The 17,565-nt window shown below is 39.8% G+C and overlaps 1 protein-coding gene across 1 annotated transcript in view; it reads right to left on the reverse strand.

Annotated features, from left to right (window-relative positions):
• TBC1D1 (TBC1 domain family member 1) overlaps positions 1–17,514 on the reverse strand; it is a gene marked incomplete at its 3' end in the record, with an annotated part of 106,230 nt that extends 88,716 nt beyond the window's left edge. Inside the window, exons 1-2 of the mRNA XM_026088554.1 lie at positions 17,315–17,514; positions 9,629–10,144 (exon numbers count right to left, since the gene is read on the reverse strand). Coding sequence (XP_025944339.1) covers positions 9,629–10,045 — 417 coding nt within the window. The remainder of the gene's footprint in view (positions 1–9,628; positions 10,145–17,314) is intronic.
• Between the last annotated feature and the right edge of the window lie 51 nt (positions 17,515–17,565).

A 17,565-nucleotide genomic window follows, 5' to 3' on the forward strand; every position in this document is an offset into this window, starting at 1 on the left:
CCAGATTCTCCCCATGCTGTTTATGCCTTTTCAGAGCAAGGCTACTCCATCGTTGGACTCACTGGGCAGCTACACAGTGATTTCCTCCCACACATGCCAGGAAGGTAGATTTAAAGCCTGTGACTCTTCCAAGGCATAAGTGGCTTTAGGTTACCTGTACAGAGACCAAGTAAGTCTGCAAGTCTACCAGTACACCTCCACACGCACAGTCCTACTTTGTAGATCCATTTCACTATACAAATAAACAGCATCAGGGTTCCTGCTACACAGCCCAACCCCTTTGGAGTAGGTGCTCTGCTCTATTTCCAGCCATCTGCCTGTGGAAGTATCAAGAACAAACTGTCCCAAATAACTTACTTTATGCATTTACTTTCTTCATTTTAGATTCCAAGTTTGCGTCAACTTTGAATTTGACAAAGCACCTAAGGTGATCAACCACTGAGCTGGTTCAGAGCAGAAAGAAACTTTTTTTACAGTGTTGTTTTTTTCAGCTAGTTTAGCCCCTAAAGCAGCTCAGCACAGAGCTGGACAAACCTCAGTGCCAGCACGTGAGGAACATTGAGAATATATGTCAAGGGATAGATCAGAAGAGAAAAGAAAGAATAACAGAACTGCCTCTTTTGACAGAGGATAGCTATTGGATTTCCTCACTGTGTCATTAGACTTTACTCTTGAACTGTAACTCCACTGCAGTTTAAGACTGACCATATTAGGGGTTTGAAGTCCCATCTTCTCCCTACTCCAAGCAGTGTGGCCTTGCTTCTCCCTGACACTGACAGGTGCTCTCAATTGTACTGTGGTCGGGTTCAGGATGTTAAATTGATTGAAAGCATATCATGTTTTCCTTTTGGAATATTTACATTTCCCTGAACTGGCTCACTGAGTGATACCACAGCATAAGACAAGGGTAAGGGAGAAGGTGGGAATGTGCGAGTCAGCAACCAGGGGAGTACAGGACCACCAAAACCTGGACTCAGACTAGGTTAAGAGGTTATGGAACTGCAACTGAGAGACCAAGCTTCTCTTTGGAGATATGTAGAGAATCAGACCAGTTAAGCTGTGCTTCATAGAAGATCTAAGGGAAAAAAAGGTAATTTATACCTCAGGACTTTAAAATGTGAGCACATATTGACAGGCCCTAAGGATCTTTCCACAGGAGTAGAATCACAAGGTAGAGGTTTCAAGAAGGCAACACAGAAGTGACATGTTACGCATATGGTATATATTGTACACCACTTAATTTACCTGTCAAGCATGCATATTCCGTACATAAAGGCTTATGGTCTTTGCATACATGGAATGGAGCAAATGATTCAAGGCAGAGGAAGAATCTGGCCCACTGCCCAAATACTCACTGTAATTCATAGAGTTATTCCAAATAAACTGTTTTAACATGGTTGCCCGCAAAAGCAGGCACTTAATCTGATGACACAAGTGGCCTCTTTGAATCCTATGCACCAATTCTATATCCCTATGCTTAAATTAAGACTTATGAGAGCTTGAAAAAAGGCAAGATACATCTGGTCTGATATACTCCCTTGCTCTCTCCCTTCCTATCATCATCTTCCCTCCTGTTCCACCTTAATCATTGCACACAGAATTCATAGAACAAGAAATCTTCAAACAGTATGGAAGAGCTTTAGCAAAGCATATGGAACATATACTCGGTCTCCTCCTGTAGTCATTTGCTTCCATATTCCAATGCCATACATGATTGCATTTCACTGCCCAACAGTGCAATTATCATTTCAACACTTAAGAACTCATAAATATCTTCTTAAACACTATAGTTCTTAAGAMAAAGGCTTTTTTCAGCCACTCTGCCTATAATGTTATGGCCCAAGTACACTGAACATGCTGGAGTGTGTGGAAAGCCTCACTGAGATTTTCAGCACAAGCAACACAAACATTTTCATGCCCAGAGGTATGGGGAACGGCACAGAAACCTGTGCACCTAAGGGGAAAAATTCTGCAGGGAAGTCCCCCAAAGCCTGTAGACAATTCTAATAATGGGGAAAAAAGCAACAAAAGCAGAGCTGGCTGGGAACATTCTGCTCGTGTTGCAGTAGCTCACTATTGCCTTCCAAAGAGAGATAAAAAAGGAATCTTTAGGACATTGTCTGCAATTCAGAAAATCAAGCTCAAATTCTCAGTGCTACTGTAATTTTCATATGTGCTCCTGAGGAGAACAGGCTAGAATATAAGACTCCCTTCTTCTGAGTGACTATTCTAGGTACATGTTTTCAATCTCCAACACTATTGGGTTTTGCCTCTAAACAGGAAGGACATGTGATGCCCCTCAGCACAATCCAAGCATGGAAGTCAGGGCAGTCTCCTCTGACAAGGTAGCAGGAGAGTTTTAGCTCCCCTGGGCAGGCTAGATCTGCCTCTTCCCACACAAATGCTCCAGTCACTAGGTTACATGGCTATTCTGTGCTCAGTGTCATCAGATCAGTCACAGGAGATTTAGGAGTCTTTGCCCAGCAGAGGGAAGATAGGCATTGAACCACTTGATCCTTCCAAGACAGAATTAGTTCTGGGCATGCACATTAATTGCACACATCTAGGGACTTTTACTGATGAAAAATGTAAGTGTAAGCGTGAGATGTCCTGYGAGATTAGGCATGGGTTCTGAATGCTGCACTGTCAGACACTGGTACCTAAATTCTTTTGTGGTCTCAATCTCTTTGTACTCCATTTCCCAGTCTGTAAGATGGAGACAATAGTTTCTCTATATGTGAAACAGAAATTTCTGAAGAAAACTATACTGCAACACTGGAAGATGCTTGAATATTAAGGCCTATCAATCCCATTACTTGTACTGAACTTCATAAACCACCAGCATCAGACCTTGTAAGACTAAAGTAATGGTTAGTAGTCAAAAGAGAAGTCATCACAAATCTGTTAATTATTTTTTAACTTCAGTTCCACTATTCTGTATTTCTGCTATAATCCACAACAAAAAAAGTAAATGAAAAATGAATAATCTTGGCATGACCTTTGGCTCTAAAATGAGGTGTGCATAACAGATTAAGTAACATACAGTTACTGTCAATATTATTTAAATTGAAAAGTCCTAAAACAATGTCACTGGATACAGAATATTATACTCTGGAGGTAATGTTAAGAGTTCTTAATAGTCATTCTGTAGCAGAAGTAGCTACAAGAACCTCATAAAGGCTTGGGATAAATGCTGCTAGGAACAGGGTCATTGGCTGCCAAAGCCTCCTAAAACAAAAGGGAACTGACATACACAAATCCTCAGAACAGATTTCAAGCACAGAGCTGGTGCAGTCACAGTTATGCTGCAGGCTCAGGATCAGTGTAGACCCTGTTTACTCTGTGACAGTGGCTAAAGCATAGCTGGCTGTTTGCATTACATAGGATACTCTATTAAGACTTACAGAGATAAAGTTTGATCTACTTTATATACTGTACTATATATGCGCACAAATATGTATTTGATCCTTCATCTGTTTGGGTTTTTTTTTGCCTTCTCCCTTTTTTCTTACATGAATTTCTCCAGTTAGCATTGGGGAGATGGGGAGATGCTTCCTAAATCAAAAAAACAGCAGTAGTGGTTTGCAATTAAGAAAATTTCATCAAAAAAACAGACACATCTGAACAGGAGGGAGCAAATACAGTCAAATGCAGCTCTCAGCTGCACTGAAGTAAATCCAGCTACTCCATTTTGCTTCTGTGGAGTTTTATGCTTAAAGAAAAAAAGTCAAGTTTTAATCTTCCTAGGCTCATCAAGCAATAACTCAAAGTAGAAAAAGATCACCTCTATTTTTACAGTTACCTTCCCTGAATTCCTTTAATAAAGGGAAGTGGTCCTTTTAACAAAAGGATACTTAGTGAGGCCATACTTTAGAGTCCAGTACAAAAATAAGTTGTGTAAGAATACTCAGTCATGAAGCTAAGCCTCACAACAACTGCTTTGGAGTTCACTGGGCTTTTGCTATTCCTTTTATAGATGAATAATGTGAAGTTCACTCACAACTTCAGCTCTGTGCAGCCTCACAGAGAACATAAGTCTCAATTATCTGAAACCAGCTTCTGCAGTACATAATCAGATCACAAACCACATAACAAAGTGTACTGCATTCCAGGTAATACAGCATGATCTACTTAAGTGCATAAACTATTGTAACTCATAAAAGTAGGTGAAGGTTATTTAAAAGGTAGTTTGGTAAAGTGACTGCTAATGCAATTGGTGTGACAAAAAATAAAGACCTCTGACAAAAGGAGAGATCACTTGTGTAACCAAATAACACAACAATAGGGCAAATGTTACATTTTTAAAAGTGCCTCAGTATAAGGAGATGTGGCCTATCTGCATCTACTATGGGATAGATTTGGCACCACTGAAACTGATGGGATGAGTGCCACGCACTTAAAGAGCAGTCTCAGGTCCCAGGCAGGAGTCCCTGTCGGCCACTACTGCACAGACATTGCCCCTCTCACGCTGACATTCCTGCAGTTGATGTAAGCCCAACTCCTGGGCCAAGGGCTGTGCCTGCTGTCTGACCCTTCAGAGTGAAGATTTGGAAGAATCAAGCAGACTTGTGCATGTCTTGTGCATCTATGATCCTGCTCAAATCAGGAGCAGTATTTCTCTACAAAATAGGAAGGAATAGTTCTGTCCAATGTTTTCCCATTATAGTGTTAACAATTCTGATAAACACAAGTATATATTACAGGTTGTTATGATAATTCGTGTCCAAACTTCTGAAAAAAATAAGAACTGACCTTAACCCTTTTAAAATCCAAACTGAACATCTTATATTTCTTCATATCCTAGCTCTGCATAAGTCACTGATAATCTTACATAAATACTTCTTACAAGACATCTGGCTCAAGTTTTAATAATCTCTCTCAAATCTTATAAACCTCCAGTTCGTATCACAGAAGGAAAAAGAAAAACTTCCAAACGTTTTGAGCATCTGCTTCACTAGATAAAGGTGACAGTGTCATCTGCCAACTTTCACCCTGTATTATCAACTGCAATTCGTGACGTCAGCCTTGTCAGTAAATTCAAACCAGAGTACATATTTGTAATATAGGTTAGCCCTTCACTTCTTGAGTCATCTCTCAGATTTCTATGAAACCATTAATGTTAGAGCTGTTATTCTTTATTTAAAATAAATATAAAAATGTAAGAAAGGACAGAACAAGCCTAGCTTGCCTTACATCTAAACTGGCCCAGGGTATTATCAGATAAATTACAGTCACCAGTACTCCATTTGCCAGCCCAACCAACCATCAGATAGGAATAAACATAGCTAAGTAAAACAAATCATTTGATGCACCAAAGAAGGATCAACATAATGGGGCACAGAATTACTTTTCTAACTGAATTTCAGGAATGCTTTGGCTAACTTTGTAACTTTTGGGAGACTGGTATCCTGCCACAATATTCTGTTAGCTTCTCCTTATCTTTCTCTTTCRTTCCTCAGAGTCAATTAAGCAAGGGGTCATATAGCAAGAAAGTGGAGCTGTGTTTGTGGAGAATGAGTTTACTAAGGGAATCRCATGCTTCACCCACAGTTCCAAACACTGTATCTTTCAAACCACCACATTCAAAGAGTAGGACAATAAAAAGCACAAAAGTTTTTTAATGTAAATAGTTTTCAACAGCCATGATGCCAACATCATCACATGTCTGTCAAACTTAAATTTCACACCGGAGGTTACTGGGAAGACATGCAGGCTGGTAATGAGTATGTTTGCGTTCAAGCCATTACACTTGTATAGCACCCGAGTGCTCCAGCCAAGCTGTTCAGCAAGGCTGCAGCTTCCTACCACTCAACATGGCATGCACAGTCCCTATCTATGACCTGCTAGTAGTCTTTGCCAGCTCCCCCAGGCAATATATTTTAATCCAGCTCCACTCTTGAGCACCCACAAAGAATATGCATTAACACTTCAGCTCCATCATCAGGCAGAAATTTCTCAATCATGAAACCACATCAGAATCCCCACAGAATGGGAGAGAAGGGATAAGAAACTGCACTATCTCTGACAAGTGGAAACTTACTGGGATTATCGATAAGGAAGGAAGGAAGGCTCCAAGTCCCATAGATGACGGATCTGCTTAGAAAGGAGAACTCTAATCCATGAGAGATGCTGTCCCTAGGCAGTGCAAACCCCTCAAAATTCCTTCTAGTACTAACTGGAGTGGAATGATCTCTATGTGCATGTGCTTGTCTTCAAGTACGGGGCCAAGCAGCAGTTTGCCAGGAATGCTTCCTCCATCCTTCCCTACTTACTGATACAGCCCAGCAGGGAAAGTGAGCCATATACTGCCATGATGATGCAATGGAAATAATTATACAAGATCCTACAGAGTGAAGACAAATATCATAACAGGGCACTGCCCGTTCTTTCACTTCTAAAGGAGCAGCACAAAGAATTCCTAGCAAAGAATCCTGACATTTTTTAGCATTGATTAGTTGCCTACTGATGTCTTCTCTAAAGAGGACACGTTGGTAACGGAATAACAATGAACCTGACAATCCTGTGTTCCTATCCAGAAAAAACATCACATACATCCCCCCACACCCACCAATCCTAGATTTTAGCTAAAAATTACCCAGCAAAAAAATTGTCTCCCATTAACAAAATGCTTTCTTACTATACAGAGAATCTCTCAGTAATCGAGTATATGTTCAGGCTCAGTATGYGTATATAAAGGAATACAACTACAGTTAATGAACTCCAGTCTCTCTACAATGCTGATGCTAGAAGTTTGACTATTTCATGGTTTTCTGTACCTTCTACCACCTCCACTGCTATTTCTCTGTCTGCAACAAGTTCAAGTTTCTTGTTATCCTCCTCAAAGGCCTTCAGTGTCCAGTTTTCCACTTACCTGATTTCCTCTTAATATATTAATCTTCCTAGCCTACTTCTCCCATAGACATCCTTCTGCTCTCTTTCATTCTACTTATCCTAATGTGGAGATACACTCAGAACTTACTTTCAAAAGCAAAATTACCTTCTTCTACTTCAAATCCTCAGTTAGATCTGAGCTAATCTGAGAACTCTGTATCAAATATAGCCCTACCACAGATTTAGCTATGAAAACACAAAGAACTGCAGCTCTTGTAGTTTGCAATATATTATAAACAGTAACCTGCTTTTTTTTAATAAAAATAAATGAAGTGCAATTATCACAAAAGTAGGACAGTTGAAGATCACTGGGTAAAGAGTTGTTATCAGCACCTAAACTCTGTGACTAAACCTACCTGGACTACAGTGGCTCTTTTACATAGCCAAAGCTAATGGAAAAAAATATGATAAACATTTTTTGTCTACCAGGAGCTCAACAGAGGGGAAAGTAACCCTGACAATGCAGTTCAGTCTGGAAGACTGCTCTTGATTCTTCAGAACAGATGTTGCAGACCCTGAAAAGAAGTCCTTAGGAGCAAGAAGGACAGCACAGTCTGCTGAGTCACACAGGCTGCAAAAGTCTGATTTCTAAGATTTGTTTCTTCTGAAGGTGAATATAAGCTGCAGCAACCTGGTGCTAAATTCTTCATCCCAACTCAGTCACTTTTAACAAACAGTTCCCTCAGTTTATAACAAAAAAAATCCAGTACACTCCTAAGCTTCCAAGCTGGGTATCTGCAAGACATGTAACCGGTTCTCTCCTCTTCATAAATTCACAAACACTAATTAGCTAATTGGATTTACATAAAAGTACTCAGGGCAGAATAACAAAACCCTGTAAAGCATAAGGAACTTACTTAAAAGGTAGATTATTCAGAAATGACACCAAATTTCAGTAAATTGCCCCAGGCTTGACTTTTGGAGATTTTGGCATTTCCAGCACCCTGCTGTTAGAATACAGGTCCACAAATGCTGGTTAGATGTCTCCCTCCTACTTAGGAACCTAGCTTGCAGAACAGTCAAGAGAAACAGCCTTGCAATCAAGGCAAGTTAAATTACTAGAATTCAATTTCCTGTTGAGGGGGAGAGTAGTTTTCGAAAGGACAGATAGCTGTGTGGATCTGGGGCTAGACAGTTAAAATAGGCACCCAGAAATTGTGTTCTATACAAAAACATGTAGACACAGCTGAAAATTTAACTAGACACTTATTTTGCTCTCTTTCATTTCAAACAGGTCTAAAATGTGATCAAACGTGGAAAAAGTACTTGCTTCTCAATCTGCTGTAGCAAAAGAAAATGTATTGCAGGTGATCAGTGTTGCTTACTAACCATAATCCTGTAAAATCACAAGCCACAAAATGAAGCACATAAGTGAAATGCAAAATGCATTTAACAGCTTCTATTCAATGCCAAGTCCTAAAACATCTATTCCTTATTTCTACTTCCTTACATACATAAATTTGGTATTCTACATTTTAACTTGACAGGATCTCTTACTTGAATGCTTATGATTTACAACATATTTGCCTTCTATTTACTGAACTGCCTTTTTATCTAGGGGGATTTAACTAAAGCTTTTTCCATATGTTTTGAGCTCTAAGCCAGAGACCACAGATCTGGAACTGTACAATGTTTTGCTATTGGGTGGGAAGGCATAAATCCCACATGCACTACGTAATACCTCCAAGGTGCCTCAGCAGGACTTCTCCTATGAGTCGAGCAAGAAGCATCTAGCAACATGCTCTTTTCTGACATAACTAGAGTCTACACTCACGTGGTGCAGGACATGCCACTGCTCTGCCCACAGCAGATTATCAACCTATCATTCAGCCTTGTGCCAAATTTTGCTCACCTTACTCACTCATCAGACTCCTTGTCTCACATTGCTCTCAGACAAGAGAAGAAGAAACAGACTATTTTTAATGCTGCAACCTTTCCACCAAGGCCAAAAGTTACTCGTGCGAAACGCAGACTGAGCCAAATGTCACCCACAGCGTGAGACTCGCCCAGCCGAGCCCTGTCTCACAACCCCCAGCGGCCAGCCTGCACATCGGGTTTGCAGCTCTGTGCTGTCACCTCTCGTCTGCTCTCTGACACCATGTGCCAGGCTCTGCGGACTGAAGAGGCAGGATGAGGTTTCCCCAGTTTCTGGGGGCCAGAGGTGCGCTGCACAGCAAGACTCCACCTCATCCCTCCACCTCCTGAGGAAGAAGGCACCTCTTTTTCCCAGTCACATAGGTCTCCGCTCAGGAAAACAGAAATTTGAGAGGTCTGACTTTAGGATTAGATAAAGTTCACAGTGACTAAAGGGTGAAATCCTAGCCCTAGTGACATCAACAGAAAAACCCTCACTGACTTAAAGAGGGCCAAGATTTCAGCCCGTAACCCTAACTAAAGTATTTTCTAACCCATTGAAATGCAGGCTCTGATCCTGCAAGAGATTTACACACCTTTCACTTCACATATTGAGTAGTTCAAATTCAATACACCTGTTGACATTAAGTGAAGTGAAACCTTTTGGTGAGTTTTAGAGAGATCCAGTCTTTAACTGTAAATACCACCTTACAATCTTACACTGAAGTTTCAAACAGCACAGAAGTAACTCCATTTTAAAAGAGCTAATGCTGACTTCTCCACATTCCCATCACACGCTGTAAAAAACTTGATAATAAAAGAAGAACAAATTCGTAAGTATAATTCTGAGGGTTGGTTGCTTGTGGTTTTTCTTTTTACTTACTTTTGTCTGATCATCAGCTTTGAAAACATAGCAGACACTTTGCTGATTTGCTGCTCCATCCTTTATCAGACAAGCAAAGTAGCTTGGATCGTGGCTGTTGTGAATCAACTTGTGGACATGCTGTGGCTTGTACTCAAACAAACTTGAACAAATCAAAGGATCCCACTGCTGGTTTTTCCCTGTGTCTGGTTCACAGCGCAGACTTGCTGGTGAAACATAAAGCCGGATTTGGCTGGCACTGGGTTCTTCTTTGGCAGACTCCACACTGAGCCGCCGGATCTCTGCCACAACCCAAGGCAGCATCGACATGGTGGTTAGAGAATGCACTGGCAGAGAACCAACAAGCTGCAGACTGAAATTCACTGAGAGATCACTAGATGCGGGATATTTTTTAACTTTGAATGTTATTGGCTCCATTTTACAACCCTGAAGGGAAGCTAGAATAATTCACCGATATTTCAGGTCCATGGAATGATGATATTTGGCCAGTTCCTTTAATTAAGGAATGGAGGAATTCTGAAAGGAAAAAAAATAGTTATGTAAGGGCTGCAACAACTGCTTAGATTTCCTATTAAAAATGAATGGTCAACAATAAAAATATTTAATAGATTAATATCAGAAGATCAGAAGATTCTGATCATCTACCATAATCTACCTAAATACATGTTTTCCCTACACTGGATCTTACTATTTCAGGTCCGATGATCATAATAGCACTAAAACACATTGCTTGGAAAAATGTCAGTCCAGATTTAAAAGTTGCTCTTACAACCCTTGTTTAATCATCTAATGATTAATTACACTCAAAAATGCACCTTCTTTCTAGTCTGTTCCTGTTTGCACGCATGTAGCTACTTCAATCTTATTACCACAGAAAAAACTCAGGTTAGCTATTATAACCTCCAGGACATTTGAAGTCAGTGCTTGCTGAAACAGTTCCACATTCAGAAAAAATGGCTTACCTTTCGTGTTCATAGGGTGGATGATTTTAAATTTGGCCACTAATACGGAGTCGTTGAGTTGTGTATAGTTTGCCAAGCAATCATCTGCTGTTACCAATCAAACTTTTTCATTAAATTACACCTCAGAGATCTTTATGTCATCTGAAAAAGCTAACAACAGGGAACTAACTAATCACTGATAAACCTGTCAGCACAGATAAGCAACAATCCTTACAAGATCCCACTAAAAAAAAAACAAACAGATGATGATTCATTATTTATGATTGTATTCTGAGGCCTGTCAGCCAGCCAGGAATATTTAATGTTTGCCATGTTGATACTGTATCATTTTCTTTTCTTAAAATATCATATGGAACCAAGTTAAATACCTAATAATACCCTGTTATACCCAGCATGTACTACTACTATTATTACATATTAATAATTTTAGTGACAAAATCAAACAGCTGCATTTATCTATCAATTTAGTTCTGCAAAACCTAGAGTCTATAAAAACATACAGACGGGCATTTGTTATATTATTGTGTTTTACTTCTTCATTAATTGAGTCTGGTTTCAGCTGTTGCATTATTTTGTGCAAGACTGAAGAGAAGCTGACAGGCCTATAATTGCCTACTTTTAGTATCATGACACTAGTTTACCCTCAACCTTATGAAACTTTCCCATGAAAGACCTATTAAAAACAACATGTGCAGTCTCAAAAACTCCTTTTAATTGTATACATTTTAGTTATATGAATTTTAATTATATTTGAACAAACAGTTTAGTAAATGGCAGGTTTACTGTGACAACAGTATTTCTTGACTTTTTTCATCTACAAAACTGATCAAAAAGTAGCAGTATTTTTCTCATGAGTTTTCATTAAACTTTGTCCTTCATTTGTCCTTCTAAAAATATTTTCAAGCTGAGTTTCTAATGGTGCTGCACTATGTTGAAAATGAATGCAAATTTTTAAAATTTAGGATAAAAAAACTTTTTGGAGAAAATTTCAAGCTGGAGATATATTTTAAACTAAACAAATGTTTAAACTGCAACTAATTTGCAAATAACCAAATGGGAAAAAATGGTTCTGCAGTAGTTTTGTAAACTGTAAGAACTTGAGAGCTCTAGGAACCAGACGTTTGGGTAGATTTACTTTCATGGAGTTTTTTGCGTCTTATGACAGATGAACTCTGTGGCTACATTACTGGTTCCACAGATGCCGAATTTAGTCAGAGAATCCGATAGTGCAGGTTTTGAAGAAAGTATCATAAAATAAGTAACAGTCTAGATACGTAGGACAACTTTTTAAAAAGTGTTCACAGTGTTCTAGCCTTTTTGTAAATCCATGTGCATGTGTCTGTGGGGGGGTGGGAGGGAGAGTCATGTAAACACAGAATTTTTATGCCTCAGTTTAATTATACTAAAATGTTTTTAAAATCTGTCTTTTTGTTTCACAAACAAGCAAGAAAACAAGCATCTCCTTTCATACAATGACTACAAATACATTGCATAGTATGGGATAGCAGGCTCACGAAGCATTTTCACACCTTATCAAACAGAATGCTGTAACATGATTATAGTTTTGCTTCCATCAGGAACCAAAATTGTCTCTTCCTCTTTGACACACTATTATGAATTTTTTCTCCTCAACCATAACAAGGAAATATAGCTCAGCAACTTGCAGGAAAGATTGGATTCATTCATGACTATAACGGTGTGTGGTCCAAAAAGCATGAAAATTGAGGTAATATGTTACAGTGTTCTCATTATTTAGTAGCAAACATCACAGTCTCAGGATAACAAGCGTAAGAAAACTCCATTCTCAGTTGAAATCAGGACTATGCCACTAGACAGATTATGACCTATGAGCCACATACTCTTTGTTCAAACCACAGTTTTCAGTTTTGTTTTTTCAGAATTGTTTTTTAAATGTGATTAAATAAAATGCATGTGAACATGCAACAGAGTTGTCCTCATTTAAGTCAACTTGTCAAGGAAGAGAAAAATTTCATTTGGAGTATCAATGTTCATCCACCACACTTTTATCCCAGACCTACAAAGCACTTGCAGCCTCAAATATGAATAAATATCACAACAGAATATAATACATTATTCTGAGTGCTAACTCTAAGAACTAAACAGTATTTAAAAAAAAGAAAAAAAACAGGGTAATGCTCTGTCATATTTCAGCAAACACTGTACTGCTGGAATGTATTTAATATAAATGCAAAGCTTCTCRGCATTCATCTCTTTTTAAAAAATAAACACCTTGCAAAGTCAACAACATAAATGCTCCGGTGTCTGCATTTGTTATTTCTAAAGAATAACAGTTTGTAATACCAAATCAAAACAGTTAACTAGAAGTTAGAATGCTGTTTTTTTCTAACAATATCAGGGACTAGAAGTGCAGATTCTCAGAGCACAAGTTTAGCAGTATCAGAACATTTCCACATCTAATCCACGTTACTACTTTTCTGTCTCTTCTTCCCCAGGCATTCATTATTTCCTCCAAATATTGTCCTTACCTTAATTTTCATGCAACTCCCCCCAAATTATACCAATTTTGTATTACTGAAGTTGATGTGCTTTAAGTTTACACCAAAGACTAAGTTTTACTTCAAGACCATTAAGTATTTATATGCATGCTTAATTTAGATCTAAGAATAGTTCTGTTAAGATGAAGAGGCCTATTCCTACACATAAAATCAAGTGCACATTACGATTAAAGAGCAGCTGTGCTTTGGGCCCCTCTCAGTCTGCCCTGACTGCCACATGGAGTTGCGGCACCTTCACCCATCTCTGGTTGCTACCACACAGTTCATCCCTGTGAGACCTGGAGCTGCAGGTGCAGCACCCCTGTTTACCAGCCATATTAATACAATAGGCTCAGGAAAGTTTCCTCTTCTCCCACGTCTCTGATTAACTCACAAGCAGCTTCTTCTAAGTGAATGCTTATTTGACCTTTAATCCCAAAGAAAATAGCAAAGGTATAAAACAAAGCTCTCCACTCATTTCCCTCCAGCTACCCCGCAGTCCTCCCCTGACAGCTGTAAGAAGTGCCATTCAGCCCAGCTACTCCGGGCTGGGAGAAGACTGCCAGGCTTTGCTCAGCACACACACACCGAACGTCTCTGTTTCTTCTCTCCTCGCGTCTCTCGCAGCGCTCAACGACATTACTGGGACAGCCTCCTTTTTTTCTCCTCCATCRGCATCTTCTAAAGTTTAGTATCTCCTTTCCCCTCACACTGAGAGCTGAGAAGAGCATATGGTGTATGCATACAGCAGCACTCCCCAGCTAGCAGCCTGACTGTTGTCTCTGTGAGAAATCTTAATATTCTCCTAACTCTRTCTTAATGTTGCCATTGTTTAGCTTGCTTTGATTTAGCTGTATTTGCTTCATCAGCATAACAACAGCCAGGCAAACTGTGGCACATATGATATTTACACAAAATAACGCATATATCTTCCCTAGTCTCCACACTTGTCACTGTTCATGAGATTTAGATCTTAATTATAAATGTTTCTAAACAAGGACAATGATCTGATTCTTATTTCACTGACATTGCAGTAAATTGACATGAATAAGAAGAGCAGAATAATGGAACAGATTTTGTATACCGTATGCTTGACTCAAAACTGCCTGCCCAGCAACACTTCTAGGCTATCACAAGCCAGGTATCACAGGATTATGCTTAATAAACCCTACAAAGCCATATTAATAAATCTAAGCCCACCTTCTATCCTAGGAGACACCAGACTTACTTGCTAATGTGAAATATACACATGGGAACACACGTGCTCTTTGTTCTCAGCTTCTCCTTCACCATGACCAACCCAGCCACTTCTCACAAAATGGGAGCAGGTTTAGTCAGCATGCAAACACAACGCTGGTAGTCCTGGTCTAGCAAAATCTGATACTGTGTTTAAAAGAAAAATATCAGGCTCTCATTCACCCAAATTAGGTTGTAGCCTCATCTTTTTATGACACTGGAAACTAAAAGGGATGCTTTCGGAGAGAAGTTAGTGTGATGGCAGGAAGGACACAGGTGCTTGTCCAAGTAGCTGTGGATAACATAAGACAACATTTCTCAAAACTCACCTCCTTGMAAGAGAGCAAAGACTTCATTACAAGGACAAAGCATCGGGTCTGGGCTGTAGTTCGGTCAGATGGAGCCAGGTCAGCTTTGCGTTTAGGCAGGAGATTCTTTTGGGGTACGGAGAATAGACTGTATGATTACCTTGGGAGGGTGGGGTACTGGAAATTAGGTTCTGGCAGCTGGGGGAAGGCCAGAGAGATTTGGGATGGACTCAGGCCAATACAGAAAAAAAGACCAAGACAGAGGAGAGACTGTTCTAAAGCAACAGAACCCATATGATTCAAAAAAAGCAGCAGCTGCAACAGTGGGGAAGAGTCTTTATCCCCTGTTTCTTCTGGACTGGACTAAATTCAATCCAAAGATGCATCCAGAAGTCTCAGACTCTTGTTCAAAACATAATTTTTTGTGATCCTAACCATTGCTAATTGATAAAAGCAACCTTTCACTCTCCTCCAGCTCTTCCCCTGGTGGGGAAACATTGGAGTTGGAGTGCTGGGAAAACTGATGAGGTTAGGAGATGTGTCAAGCAACGAAGCAGTCAGAGCTTCAGCACCTCAAAGATTAAATAAGGAGTTTGGCCTGTGAGTTGTTGGACAGAGAGACCCCAACTTCCTAAACCTTAGCAGTTCATCTGGGAGACAATTACACAGTTACTCCATGTCAGGCTGCTGACACAGTTCTTTTATTCGCAAGTCTGTTTTCTTTTTCTCCTCCAAGAAAGTAAGCAAAACTTCCAACAGTATAGCAAGGTCCTGTGAAGAACAGCTGGTCTTAAAGAGTGCAAATTTGTTTAGATCTTCTCCGCACGGCATTAGCACTGAGCCTTCCTGACAAATGGAGCACAGGCATTGGTACCGACTGCACTTCACTGCTGATTATTTTAGCAGAAATATCACAGTACCGGAAGATTACGAGGAGAGCCCTGGCCTGCAGCCAGAATCCAGAATGCAGGCCAGAACTAAATACCACTCCTCTCCCTCTCAGTCTGATCCCCGACTGAGATTTAAATTGTCTTCACCCATGCCGACAGATTTCTTTATTCACCTTACAGGATATACAGAACACAAATGAGAATATGTATGAGATATGTCATGATATGGTCGCTGCTGTGAAGAGGTCCTTTCATGTTTCCAAAATACACATAAAATCACTCTCTTCTCTGGTATCACAACACAGCATCCATTAGGCTGTTCTGTAGGGCAGCTAGTTGCAAGCTTTATCTTTTTGCTTGCAGGCTTCAAACAATGTTTTGTGTAACTAAATAAGACTATTTAGATATCATGCTACCGGATGCTTTAAATTTTCAAATAGTTCTAACTCAGTTCCATCTGGCACTTGGAATCATGAGGTGCTCTTTTGTTGCAAGGTTGTTCTTTTTATCTCATAGCAACTTATTATCTGTTGCTTCCTTCTGAAACTATGGCTGTTGTGGGTAGCACCATGTGAAAGTGCAGAAGTCCACACTCCTCAGAAATTACTATTACTTTCCTCTCTTTTTTCCTGCACTTTCATTAAATYCTGACTTTTCATGGAGTCTTTTCAGTACCTTCAGAAGCTTTGGACTTGACCCTGAATAATGTTCGACCTTGTACTTTGAGCAAATCCTTTAGTTTTGTGGTAGTAATCACACTTAAAATATTTACCAGTACAGACAGCATCCATTTTACTCCTCAAATAGATTAAAAATAATGTAGTATTAATAAAAAAAGATGCCAGCAACATGGCAATATATTCTTGGCTGTGTTATACACAACAACAAGTTCATAAACAACTAGCAAACGAAGAAAATAGTTCACTATTCCYGCCCTGGACATCTGTTCCTATTTTCTTCCTACAGTCCACAGAAATTAATAATCTGATGATTGAGGTTAGAGCATTGATACTTCTGGGTCAGCCTTATACTTATGCAAACAAAATATTAGGCTGCCCTACCAGTGCAGCACAATAAAAATAATAAGAAAAGTTCATAAAAGCAAGCTTGCTAGGCAAATTACATCCTGAATGTAATTCCATTTTATCAATTACATATCCACAGCCAAAATACTTGCATCCAACTTTTCAGTTAACCAAATTATAAAGTGAAAAAAAATGCCAAGTCACCAACAAATCACTGAATGCGTCGCATATTCCTTCTGACTTGTCATTTTTCTCACCTGCAAGTATTTCTCACAACAGTATTTTTGTATATTACTTATGACYTTCAGCATTTCTATAAATCAAGCAGTGGTGATTTTCTACTTCATCATTTACAAGTGTTAATRGCATAAGCATGTCCATCAGATCAGAGGCATTTGTGATTCAGGAGATGTACATTTTATTAATTTTGACCCATAATGTTCCATTCAATCTCCGGGCTTAACTGCAGACACAAATCCTGCCATCTGCACTACTGAAGGCTCCTAGGGTAGATCTGCCATATTAGCCTCGCTCCCAAACACAACACGGCACACAAGGTCTCAATCTTTGTAAAACCGCCCTATAAATAACTACATTTGTGTCATACCTCTCCGGAACACATTTTCAAGAGATCACCCCCTTTTTAGTTTAATATGTGCATTCAAGGGGCCATGAAAATATTGTGCTGACCTGGGGGGATTTTAAAATTAATTCCAAGCGTGCGCTGCGTTAGGAAAGGCTGGTTTTACCTTTAYGGGAAAAGTTAGTGTGCTGCTCGGAGGAGGAGGAGGTGGCGGTCCTGGAAGGGTTACACCTGGTGACGTTACATTGACGGATGAGGGAGATGCAGGAAAGAATGAGAAAATTACGGAATAAAGAGACTGTGGCGCGTCCATGCTCGATTCAGTTCAGCAAGTCTTTCGCAGGGACGGGGAAGGCTGCGGGCCACCCCCACAGCGCGCCCGACCTCAGGACCGCGGGCGCCGGCAGCGCCGCTGCC

The sequence above is a fragment of the Apteryx rowi genome, unplaced genomic scaffold (assembly GCF_003343035.1).
Source record: "Apteryx rowi isolate R43461 unplaced genomic scaffold, aptRow1 scaffold_773, whole genome shotgun sequence".
In the NCBI taxonomy this organism is placed as follows: domain Eukaryota; kingdom Metazoa; phylum Chordata; class Aves; order Apterygiformes; family Apterygidae; genus Apteryx; species Apteryx rowi.